The 12,884-nt window shown below is 31.2% G+C and overlaps 1 protein-coding gene across 1 annotated transcript; it reads right to left on the bottom strand.

Moving 5' to 3' along the window:
* Positions 1-544: 544 nt before the first annotated feature.
* Positions 545-12,884, bottom strand: LOC129942482 (prolyl endopeptidase). Its single transcript, XM_056051457.1, has 11 exons — positions 12,727-12,884; positions 12,553-12,662; positions 12,263-12,486; positions 2,741-3,011; positions 2,532-2,674; positions 2,303-2,462; positions 2,115-2,234; positions 1,972-2,052; positions 1,243-1,907; positions 1,045-1,184; positions 545-974 (listed from the first exon to the last, which is right to left on the bottom strand). Exons 1-11 carry the CDS (start codon positions 12,836-12,838, stop codon positions 715-717), a joined length of 2,286 nt encoding a protein of 761 aa, XP_055907432.1. The 5' UTR covers positions 12,839-12,884; the 3' UTR covers positions 545-714.

Raw genomic sequence — 12,884 nt, forward strand, 5'->3', positions numbered from 1 at the left:
CTCCTCTTCTAGTAGTTCTGAGTTCTTCGCATATTATTATATTTCTTTCTTTTCATCAATAAGCTTGAATTAATACTGCAATCAACTAGAGGATGTGGATCTGTTTCAGTTTGTTGACATTGCACCGGAATACTAGAATTTTCAAAGTTAATAATACATCTTTTTCTTGGTTTTGATTTAAACAGCGGAAAAAGGTGCAATTTGTTTATATTAAACTTTTTTTGAATTTTCTTTTAAAGTCTGATTATCGCTCTCCGTCATCTATGTGTAATGTAATTCAATTCGATTAAACAAATTTTCTATTCGTACTCCTTCTTCTTTTTTTTTGAAGGCCGTAAGTTTTTCAGGACACGCGAATGTTTGAAGAAGAATGAAAAAAAAGTAATCCGAGAAAATGCAGAAGCATTTTTGTAAGCGTCTGGTGATTGTTGGTTCATATTATAATTGACAATGTTATATAAAAGTATTTAAGAATTTAAGCTACATTTTTCAACACACAAAATTGGAAAACAATCAACTTACATTAAATCATCCTAAACCAATATTATTTGATTTCTTTGTTGGTTTAATTTAATATTACACGAGATATTTGTTGCTTCTTTTTTTTGTTATAACAATAAAAATATTTAAAAAGATTAATATTTTTACAATTACAATGTATGGCAGAAATGCTTTAATTGGAGGAAAAAAATGTAAATGTTAACTATTTTAAGCTCACAGGTTGATAGTGTCGACATTTAAACTTTTGTACATAAAAGTTAATATATCTGTAGCTTCCTCAATACGTTTAGTTGTGGGCTTTCCGGCTCCGTGACCTGCTTTGCTATAAACTCGGAGCAATATTGGTTTCTTTTGTATATCTGATTTTTTAACTGCCTCTTGTAAAGCGGCAGCAAATTTCAACGAATGCAATGGACTAACACGATCATCGTGATCAGCGGTTTGAATTAAAGTCGAAGGATATTCCTCATTTGCTGTGAAAATATAAATAATAATGTATTTGTTTGTTCTATTTTGGGGATAAGAAAGAAAATAAGATCTTACCATCTTTGGGTGTATGAACATTGTGAAGTGGTGAATATTTCAAAAGATTATCAAAATGTTCCTTCTCAGATGGGTTACCATAGTCAGAACACCAAGCATGTCCGATTGTGAACTTATGGAATCTCAACATATCCATTACTCTATAAAACGAAATCACAGTAAGCAAACAAAAAAAGAGTTTGTAATCTTTATTCTTACCCAACTTGAGCAACAGCTGCTGCGAATAAATCTGGACGTTGATTAATACACGCGCCAACCAAAAGTCCTCCATTCGATCCGCCCTGAATGACGATACGATCCTTGCTCGTGTAGTTATTTTCTATCAAATACTCTGCTGATGCTTGGAAATCATCAAATACATTTTGTTTGTTCAACAAACGACCACTATTATGCCACTTCTCTCCATACTCTCCTCCACCACGAATATTTGGATAAGCCAACACTCCATCGAATGTATCGATGAACATCAGACCAACAATTCCAAACGAAGGTTGAATACTAATATTAAATCCTCCATAACCATAGAGAAGGCACGGGCGTGGTTCGACGGTTTCTTTGTTTTTTCTTATGATAAACATTGGAACTTTTGTCCCATCTTTACTGGGATAGAACTTTTGTTCGACTTTATAGTCATTGCTATTGAAACCCTCTAAGTTTAACTTTATTTCACGGAAAAGTGTTGGCTCCTCGTTGGGTTTGGCAAAATCAAATCGATAAATTTTGCCAGGTGTTAAAAACGATGTAAAACTGTAGAATATTTCCGAGTATTTCTTTTCGCCAGAAATACTTCCAATTGTACCGATGTCAATATCGAATTTGCGTATAAGTTCACCTGTTTCAAGGGAATGGGCTTGAAGGACACTCTACAAATATTAAATTTATAAGCGAAAAGACATATGGATTAAAAATGGATAGAGAATAACGAACCTTAACATCACGAATATATTCCAAAAGCAGTTTATTCCCATCCACGCACATAACACTATCCAAGACATCTTTTTCATGTTCCTAAAAAAAGAAACAAAAATCTCAATTTCAAAATTAATAAGTTCAAGGGCATCACAAATTACCGGTATCAATGTTGTCCAATTTTCCTCCGCTGGGTTTTCCAAATCGATGCAAATAACACGATAGTTTGGAGCATTTTTGTTTGTTCGCAAAAAAATCTTTGAGCCAGTATTTGTAATAACCTTAAAAAGAAAGAAAAATTCAAAGTTAAAAATTAATTTGAAAGCTTTTCTTAATATTTTATAGGTACATCATAATCCGATTCAAATTTAGTTATTATTTCATGAATTTCCAGCTTTGATTTTATCTCTCCGGCTTTTTCCAAATCAGCATAGTAAAGAATATTATCACGACAATCCTTGACGATCGAAAGAATGACATATTTTCCACAATCAGTTACTCCGGATCCTCTAGAAAAATTAACAAAACAACAACATAAAAAATAAAAACAATTCAAAATTCAAAAGTTATTTTCTTACATTCTCCATGATGGTTGTTCTGGAAACTCGGCACAAAGAACGTCTTTTTCTTGCGGCTCACCAATTCTATGATAGTATAATTTTTGGTTTTCATTTTGTTGTGTTTCGGAGCCATCGGTTTTTCCAGCTTGATCAGGATAACGCTGTTTTTAAATAAATTATACATTTCTTTTCTATGATTCGTCATAACAATATTTAAATAAACTTACACCATAGAAAAATCCTTTATTATCTTTGGTCCAGGCTATGGAAGAAAATTTAACCTTTTCGAGAACTTCATCAAAGTCTTTACATGTTGCAACATCTCGAGTCTTGATTTTTATCCAATCCGAACCACTCTCAGACAGACCATAAGCAAAGTATTTACCATCGTCGGAGAAAGAAGTTTGCGATAGGGCAATTGTACCATCAGCGGACAGAGCATTTGGATCCAAAAATACTTTTGGTTCAGAAGACAAAGTTTCTTGCTGATAAAGGACACTAAAATAAAAATAAAAATACAAATTACACACAAAATTGTGGTACAAATACATAGTTTTATCAGTTAATTTATTTGTTAGGAATAACGCATTTATCATAAACAATTCTTTGGACATTCCCCTGCTGCCAAAACTATGCAATAATTGTAAAAATGATTTTTTTAAATAAAAAACAAATTCGTCAAAAACGGAACACTGCTTCATCGGAGTACAACCGTAGAAATAAATGAAAGTATATCGAAATCTATGGTCTAATAATTACAAAGAAAAAAAAGGATACCTTTTACAATTATCCAGCCTTAATTATATTTCTTGACAAGTATCCTAAAAGGTGTACCCTAGAGGGTCTAAATACATGGGGATGAAATCCCAATTCTAGCTAATAGAAAAGAATGATTACAGGAATACTTTTTGACGACCTATGCGACGTTTCGACTTTGCCACTGAAGGACATTATGAAAGTCTCCTACAAGTTAGGATGGTTCAGGGAAGCACCTACAACGTAAATATTACATATTCTTGCAGACATAATCGATTCACAGAGATCTGAGTGGAATGCCATTGTATATATATTTATTATAGTACTCTCATGAAGAGGAACGATCGAAGCGGCATCTGAGAGGCGTGGAGATGATTGAATTTGATCCTTTTTTTTATATCCCTCAATTGTTGGGAAGAGTTGAGAAATTCAATAATAATTAAAGAATAGAAAATAGAGAAGAACATATGCAAATGTAGTAGGAGATCGAGGGAGACAATAGCAACAACGTTTTGACATTATATGTATGTGTGTATGCATATTATACTTGAAGAGGAAAGTTTTTACGGTTATGCTTTGGCAAGAAATAGAAAAAGTATAAGAGAAACAATAACAGCACAAAAAAGTACTGCAAGAGTATTTTTCGAGGTAGGTAGTTAATATAATATATTTGTTTTTCAATTAAATACGGTGTTCTTTATACCAACAATTTAGTTTGATATAATTCCTTTAGTTTATCCGTTTTATATGTTTATGTATAATATTTATAAAGGGTGAATTTTTGAAAGCTATAGGAAAGTTTAAAAACAAAACATATACATTTCAGAAATCTTTATTTGAATCGATAGTACGGACCATATAATTAAATTTTTGAAGATTATTTCATGCAGATATTGACCTTGACTGAAGATTTTTGACAGTGAAACAAAAGACGAAACGTGCTTCAGCTGATTAAACCAGTGTTGCCAAAAAGATAACAGGTACCTACAGGTACAGGCTATTCGTTAATAATTTTGATTGCGTCAATACTTGCAGCTAAATCTCAAACTATCTACGAATTCCTTGGTAACTTCTCATGCACTAGAGTCAAATGGGCTATATGTATGTTCTAATAAGATATCCATTTTTTAGACTTCTTTGTTGCTAAATTTCGAGACATGCTAATTAAAATTTCCGCCGATATCAAACTAATGTGGAAGAATGGTCATGTTAATGTTGTAGGTAAGAAACTCTTGAACCAAAGTGCAAACTCGGCATGCATCTTTTAGAAGAAAAGACCTCAAAAGATTAAAACCGAAAAAAGTAAAATGGTCTGGACTATATGTCCTACTATTATGTTGACTATATGTTATTATATATATCATATTCTCCACAAAAGAAACACTACCATTCTGTCCAAATTACTACTATTGAATCATGATACCTCATATATTAGGCTTATACCTTTTCAATTAAGGCATTGACACTGGTAATTTTAATTTTATATTTATTTGTTTAAATGTTTTTATATGAAAATTACAAATTCAATGCAGTACATCCTGTTAAGCCGTTGAAAAAACCAAAAAAAGACGCAATTTTGAATACCTTTAAATGTATGCAATTTTGATTGTGTTTGTACTTTATGCGTACAAATACCAAACAATACGCAATAATAACAACAACAAAAGAATTGAATATATTTTAAATCTTCAATGCATCATAATTATGCCAAATATGGCAACATTTCATTTTTCACAAAAATTGAAAACTGAAAATTTAAAATCAAACGAGAATTATTAAATTCAAAAAACCTACAACGATAAAGTATACAAACATATGTATGCATATGCACATCTCCTCTACATTCACACGTAAAAGCAAAAAAAAATGTAAACAAGTATTCACAGATTTCAGCAAAGCCTTTGACAAATTGTGTCACAAGACTTTAGTCCATAAACTTAAGGCATTAGGGTTTAACGACAAATTCTTGACGTGGATCGCGTCTTATCTCAAGAACAGAAGTTATAGCGTTATATTCAGAAATGAATTCTCCGACCAATTTTACGTCAACTCGGTGTTCCACAGGGTAGCCATTTAGGTCCTTTATTATTTATCTTATATATAAATGACATAACATCCGTTATAAAAAAACTCCTCCGTTTTAATATACGCTGATGACATTAAAATTTTCAAATCTATTAGTTCAATTAATGACTGCTCACAGCTTCAAGAAGATCTTCATAGTTTTAGGGAATGGTGCAATACGAACCGACTTTTATTGAATATTGACAAATGTAAAACTATGTGTTTTACACGCAAACAATTATAGATTATAACTATTTATTAGATTCTTCCTCCCTTTGTAAGCTTTCCGTTTTCTCTGATTTAGGTGTTATTCTTGACAGTAAATTAACGTTCTGTGACCATTATAACTTTATAGTTAAAAAAGCTAACAAAATTCTGGGTTTTATTAAACGTTTTTCTCGTGACTTTCGTGACCCATACGTCTTAAAACTTCTTTATGTATCATTTGTAAGGCCAATACTTGAATACGGCTGTGTTATATGGGCACCATACTATTCAGTCCATATTGACAGACTTGAAAGTATCCAAAAAAGATTTATGCGTTTTTGTATTCGTTTTCTTCCGTTTTCCCAAATATTTACACCACCTCCTTATTCTCAGAGCCTTTTGCTAATAAAGCTCCCTACACTTTCACAACATAGACAATATCTCCAATTTTGTTTTATTTTAAAATTAATTAATGGTTCTATTATATCCGCAACAGCTCTGAATCGTCTAAATTTTAGATATAGCCAAACTAGCATAAGAAGACAGATACCTTTATGTCCGATCTTTAGCAGAACCAACTATGGTATGAATAGCCCTTTAAATCAATAGATTTCAGTCTTCAATAAATTTTATAATTTAATTTCATCTGTTAATGACAATGTTAAAAGTAAACAATTTAAAGAAAGATTTTTTAATTTGTTATAGTATTTATTTATTTCTATATTAATTAACGTTTAACGGATTAAATAAATAAATTATTCCTTCTTGGTTTGAAATTTGTATTTTGGCTATCTGCCTCGAACATATTTATGCTTATGAAACCTAAACAAATTTTCTGTCTTTCTTTAGTAATTTTCTCCTCATTCTTAATTCCCTACCAAGTACTTTGATACACGCAGCGCCCCAATAGTTGTGGAGATGGAATAAAAAAATTCGTCTCATAATAGTACTATAGTAAATATATATACAATGTACACCCTAATTTAACAAAAAAGAATGGACACGATCGGCATATACTAACGGCTCAAAAATGAAAACGGAGTAAAAGATATTCCACTAATCATTTCAGATAAACTCTTTGTGGAAGATAAATAAAGCTTTCAATGTATTGTAGTGTTTTTAAGACGGAATATTTTTCCATCTATAACATGGTGCCCATGATTACTGATTGATCTGATTCTCTACCAAGAATATTTATGTAAAACTCAATCTAACCTAATTAACGATCCCAGATTCTTACTTTCTTCTTGTTTGTTAATCACAAAAGAAAGGCAGATGGTTATCTTATTCTCATTGTCCTTCAGTAATAAGATTTGCAATGATAGTAAAATTATAACTAATTAACCCTCGGCCATTGAAAACAATCATCTCAATTTAAGAGGTCTTTTCCCAGCCTTGACCAAAACTTAAAATTGTCAACAATTGTTGCCCAAATGCTATTCCAATACTGCATAAATTGTGTAGTTTTAAATAGAAGTGAGCGCTCACAAGAGAGCGACATTTATTAACGGCGACCGCTCGGTTTACTTCGCATTGATTGAGTGGCAGACAATTTTTGCCAATAAACCGTTTTATACTTTTTTGTCAGTTTTCCTCTCTGAGAGAAAAATGTATCGCAAATCTCCAAAAAATTACAGGCCAACAATTTCTGTCGGAAAATCTTAGGAATGAAACTAATGAAGAGTTCACTCCATGTCCTGATAGTCTTTTTGCCATTTTATAGATTAATGTTCCTTTTCTTTTCAACTTCTCTATCAAGCATTTTTCATGTATCCTTATCTCAAGAAACATTTCCTAAATTGTGGAAAAAACCTTTTACAACACCAATTTACAAGAAGGGACGGAAAAGTAAGGTGAAAAACTATCAGCCAATTGCTAAATTTTCTTAAATCCCAAAAATGTTTAAAAGCATTTAATATGAAGTTTTCAGCTTTCATGGCAGCCCAACACAGTTTCTTAAAAAAAACAGATCTAACACACTAACCCTGTAGAATTCGTTGCATTCATTCTAAGAGGTTTAGAAAACGGGAATAAAGTTGATATGGTCTTCACTGACTTCAACAAAAGCTTTGACAACATTTCTCACAATTTTATAACCTGAGAATCGTGAATATTATATCTGAATTACATACTTAGTTATTTAGGCCAAATCGTATTTATTCTTACAATTAATGACATTGACATGGCCATTTAACATTGTTAAACAATATCTTTTTACGCAGACGATGCGACATTTTTCAAAATCATTGCAGCAAATGAAGAAATATCTCTATTCCAAGTAGAACTCGTCAAATTCTCAACTTGGTGTGCCAAAAACTGCTTAGAGCTCAACATTACCAAATGCTATACAATGAACTTTTTAAGTACACGCATTAAAACAACTTCCCGCCATTACTATCTTCAAAATCATAACATACAATATACAAGTAGTAGAAAACATAAGGGTTTTGGCCTTTCATTTGACTGTGAACTCAAATTTTTGCTTCATATTGATGAAATAATTCATAAGGCCACCCCTGGATGAGGTTTTCTTAAAAGATAGTCTGAAGGATTTTCTAATCCTTACGTAATTGTTTTATATGACGTTTTTTCTACCAATACTTGAATATACCGCTCAGATATGGTATCCATATCAAGATTTACACATATCAAGAATAGAAAGCATCCAACGAAAATTCCTTAGTTTTGCGAACATACTTTTCATAAATACATCGGCTTCTTCTAAGTAAGTAAGTATTCATTTATTGATACATTTGTTAACAATTGAATGAATTTAAAGCTATGGCATTGCCGTCAGCTCGGTTAGCAATTTGATATAAATATGTGTAAAAAGTTCTTTTCATTACAAAATAATAAATAAGTATAACTATTCAAATTCAGATATTAGCAACATCCTATACTTGGAAATATCTTTCAAGAACGATGCGAGGGGTTTCCAGTTCTTCTATTGTTTCATGCTTTGTTCGCAATACGATATCTGTTGAGGTTCAAAAATGGGACATGTACTGATAAAATGAAAGCAGTCTTTTTTGGATTTAAGATTACATAAGGAACAAAATTGGTTGAAACTTCCATTGTAGGGTTCTCCGTTAAGTCCTAAGAGTTTGCATCTTGCTTTAAAAATTAAGGAGATTTCGTTGAAGCTCAGTGAGTCTTGGGGTAATTTGCTTGATTTAAACTCATATTGATTTCTTTCAATACTAACACCCGTTACCTAAGAAACCCTCTCCTCTTCTATTTACTAACACACCACACATCCTATGGCTTTAATGAACCTCTGATCCGTATGCTGCGGTTGCTCAATTCGAATCCAAACCCATTTTATTTCTAAATCAGTACCTGAAACCTCCAACTCATAATTTTAAGTTTAGATTTAAGTTAGTTTTTCTGATAAAATCAAACTACTATTGGAAACTTTCTAACTTAACTGTGCTTTAGACTTAATTGAGGATATTCGACATTCACTATGTAATTGAGGTACACTGATGGTATCTTCCGGAAGTGGGGAATTGAAAAACAACTAACTAATTCAATAAAAACTAAAACTCTATTTATTTAGCTTTTAAATATACATATATTATAATTATTACGCTCCCTATTCATGGAAATATTGTTTATGCCCATGAAGTTTATATAACAAAACTAATTTATATATTTTTTTTATATAATTTATCTATAAAAATATGGGGGGACATAAAACACTACGAGTGAAATTTCACTACGCTAGGAATTTAGGTAATTGTTTACGTGTTTATTAAGTTAAATAACAAAAGCGTATCTTTTAATAAATAGGTTGCTTCTTACACAACTGTGATAAACACTTTGGACAGATAAGTGAATAAATTTGTTTGTTTTTAATTCAGGGACACACGCGGTCAATCAAAAAATATAGTTCTTCGACATGGATGTATCTCCCGATTTATAAGCTTATAACATATTGTGAATATACTTGCTAAGAGTTTAGTTAGTTTATATTATATGCGTGCATTCAAAGCATTATAATTAATTTATTTAATATGTTTAAATGGGAGCTATGACAATAATCAAAACTTAAATCTAGACTTAAGCGTATACGGGTTTTCTTTTTTTATTAAGTTTTTTTTTTTTTTTAATCCTAAACTAATTATTACCCGTGTTTTATTGGAAAATCTATCTTTAACATAGTACGATTTTACACGAATAACAAAAACAATATCCATAGTATGAATAACACCGATAAAATTTAGAGTAAAATCTTACTGTGGATGGCTTTTTGACATTTACACAAGTCTCTAATGGATCTTATGTGACTTCGTTCTGAAATGGTGGTAAGATTGATATTGCATTTGTATCTCGATGGCTGTGTTCGTTGATTAGTTGTGCATTTGGAATTATGTTTGTGTTTTCCATCAGGGAAAAAATCAATCTTTTACTGTTGATATTAATTAGTTTTGTTAATGAAAATGGACCAACTGGGATTACTTTGCAAGACAAAACAATAGAAAAGATAATTAAATTTGGCTATGTTTCCACTAAAGGTTTATCTCAGTTTAGAGTAAATAAATCTTTTTGGTGTTTCCACCGCACAAGAAGATTTAAAAGTGATTAAGTATAACAGCACTTTCTAAAAATGCAAATGATGTTTCAAAGGTTTCAATGTGAGATATAGTTTGATTCGTGTTAAACAATGAAGAGAAGATTAGTTCAGCACCATATAAGAATGTGCTACATACTCCATGTCCACTTTTTTTGTAATTTCATTAAAACAGAACTATATTTTTTGTAAACAAACACGCAAATAAACAGACCATAATGCAATATCTGTAAAACCAACTCCTCCACATAGGTTTTTCTTCTCAAATTTTAACTCGACTCCGATCTTCGACGGAAATCGAGTCAAATCAAGCTCATTTTAACTCGATTCAGGTATATAAAGAATTGAGGCCATCTACAAGCTCGCTTCAACACCACATTTTAATGTAGTAGTCTACGAACAAACCCCCTCCTTTAAGCAATTGTTAAATTAACTTTTTTTTATAGAATCTCAATTTCCAGATGTTTTCTTTACCATTTCTTCTTGAAAATGGTTCATTTTATTAGTTTTAGTTAGTTTTTTTTTGCTAAGTTAATTTTAACATTTGACTTTCACAAAATTTTCTTCTGTTTGTGTGTTTTTGTTTATTATTATTCTGACAGATCGTTTTATTGGCTTTCTCACTGTACTATATATGAAATACCAAAAAAGCACTAATTGATGGAGCTAAAAAGGAAATCAAACATTTTGTGTGGGTTGTTAGGTGTTGGAAGAATTCTTGAAAATTTGAAAGCTTTTTTTGAAAAATGCTTGAGTGCATGATCCCTACTAAAAGATGGTGCAGAAAGAGAAAGAGAAGAGAGATGATAAGATTAAATAATCACACCAAGTAAGACCGCGGAGTGCAAATCGGAAAAAAGTATGATGTATAGTTTAGGTTCTTTTAAGTTTAGAGTTCTAATGAGAAGATGAGATTTGGTTAGTATATATAAAAACATTGGTCCATCGAAGACAGTGTAAATTGAGAGTTCGAGAATTCTTTGATAAAACTAAAGGTTGAGTTAACGTTTTTAATAATATGATCAACATTGGTCGAAAAACTTACTTACTAGGTCAAGAACAAAACAAGCACATTGAATGACGACCTTCGGAAGACTATAAGTTCGAGACATTTAACAACATTGAGTTTTAAGCTATCTGAAATTATTCAAGATCCTCTTGGAGTAAGTTAGAATCAGAAATGACCTCTATTAATTTCAAGCCATCAGCGTAATAACATTGATAACGTCGCTGATTAAATAAAATAAAATTAGGGAAACGGTCTGTTGAGAACTAGGGCCTAGGGACTTACAACTATCAACTATTTCTCTTTTAAAATCATGTCAGGGATGGAGGAGACATAAAATTGTATGCCGAACCCGAATAGCTAATTTCAGAAAGCACTTTTCATTACATAAATTACTTTTTAAGGATTTGTAAATTTCTCGCAAGAGGCTCACTAACTATCCCTCCATGGGTATCGCTGTGATTATTATCACAAAAACCAAAGGAACAAGCTGGGATTGGAGTTTGAAAACCTGTAGATTAGAAAATAGAACTTGATTCCAAGCTTTCTCAATTTGTCTCGTATTTCAAGAACATAGAAGAATAGGAAAGTTTTTCGTCAATGTCTTAGAGCTTTTCAAATATTATAACAACTCGGTATGGTGAAAGTAAGTACATAATTAAGTCATCTCGCATATTATAATATTAAAAATCTAATTTGAGTGTATTTAATATGCAATATTGCTTTTTTTAAAACCTGTTTTCTATAAAATGTACTAAATTAAAATTCTATTGTGTGACAAATTTATTCATTCAGTGAAAACAACACTGAAAAACTTTGTAGTTCTAAAATTTAAAAAATTCTATCTGATTGTTTAATAAATTGTTAAAAAAAAGTAATAACTATAAAATTATCGTTCCGCTCTGTTTCAGAATCTTTGAAAACAACAAAGGATCAATTATTTATGATGAAAAAAATATCACATACAATTCTATTTTCAAGATACGCAGATATCCACTCACAAATTAATAATACGTGGACAAAGAGAACAAAAAACAACTTTTATATACTATCTACATACGCCTATACCTATGAAGTCATAAAAGAATAATATTTTGATTCTAAGGGAAACAAAAGTTACAAGCCAATTTCTCTAAAGCTTACCTTTGATTTTGAAGCCCAGAATTTTTATGAAAATAATAAAAATCTCCATGTTTTGCTGGAATTCCATACTTTGGATAATTCCAAAGTTTTGTTAACTTAGTATTGATCTTTTGCCATTGTTCGCAGTTTTCCAAAAAGGGTTGACTGATCTTATTTTGTGCATCGACATATGCTTGAGTTTCTGCTGCATCAGGATCTTCTAACCAACGATAGACGTCTTTTACCTTATATTAAATTAGATTTCAATTTATAAAATAAACAGTTTTTTTCATTTTTTTCTCATCTCTTACTTTTGTTCCATGAAAATCTTCTTCAATTGTTTCGTCCTTGCGAGCTTCAGGATAGTCATAAGATACCATATTTTTAGCGAAATTTGTGGCTAGTGGTTTCGTACTGGTAGCTGGTCCAAAAATATATACAATAGTAAAGAAACTTTTAATTTAACTTTATTTTATTTTACTTACAATAACTGTGAACAAAATTTCTATTTATTAAAAAAGCTACGTTATTTCCTTTCAATTTGCCGTGTGCAATTCCAATCAGACGGGGTGATGCAGCACGAATAATGGATTTCATTTCTATTTTGCACTCCTCAAAGCATAAGGGGAGAACGAGAGTGACT

This window comes from Eupeodes corollae, chromosome 1 (genome assembly GCF_945859685.1).
Source record: "Eupeodes corollae chromosome 1, idEupCoro1.1, whole genome shotgun sequence".
In the NCBI taxonomy this organism is placed as follows: Eukaryota; Metazoa; Arthropoda; class Insecta; order Diptera; family Syrphidae; genus Eupeodes; species Eupeodes corollae.

Coding starts and splice junctions, on each gene's coding strand:
- LOC129942482 (XM_056051457.1), bottom strand. CDS start 12,838: ATGAAATCCATTATTCGTGCTGCATCACCCCGTCTGATTGGAATTGCA. Junction 2,235..2,302: donor AATTTGAATCGGATTATGAT/GTACCTATAAAA, acceptor TTTCTTTTTAAG/GTTATTACAAATACTGGCTC. Junction 1,908..1,971: donor AATATATTCGTGATGTTAAG/GTTCGTTATTCT, acceptor TAATATTTGTAG/AGTGTCCTTCAAGCCCATTC.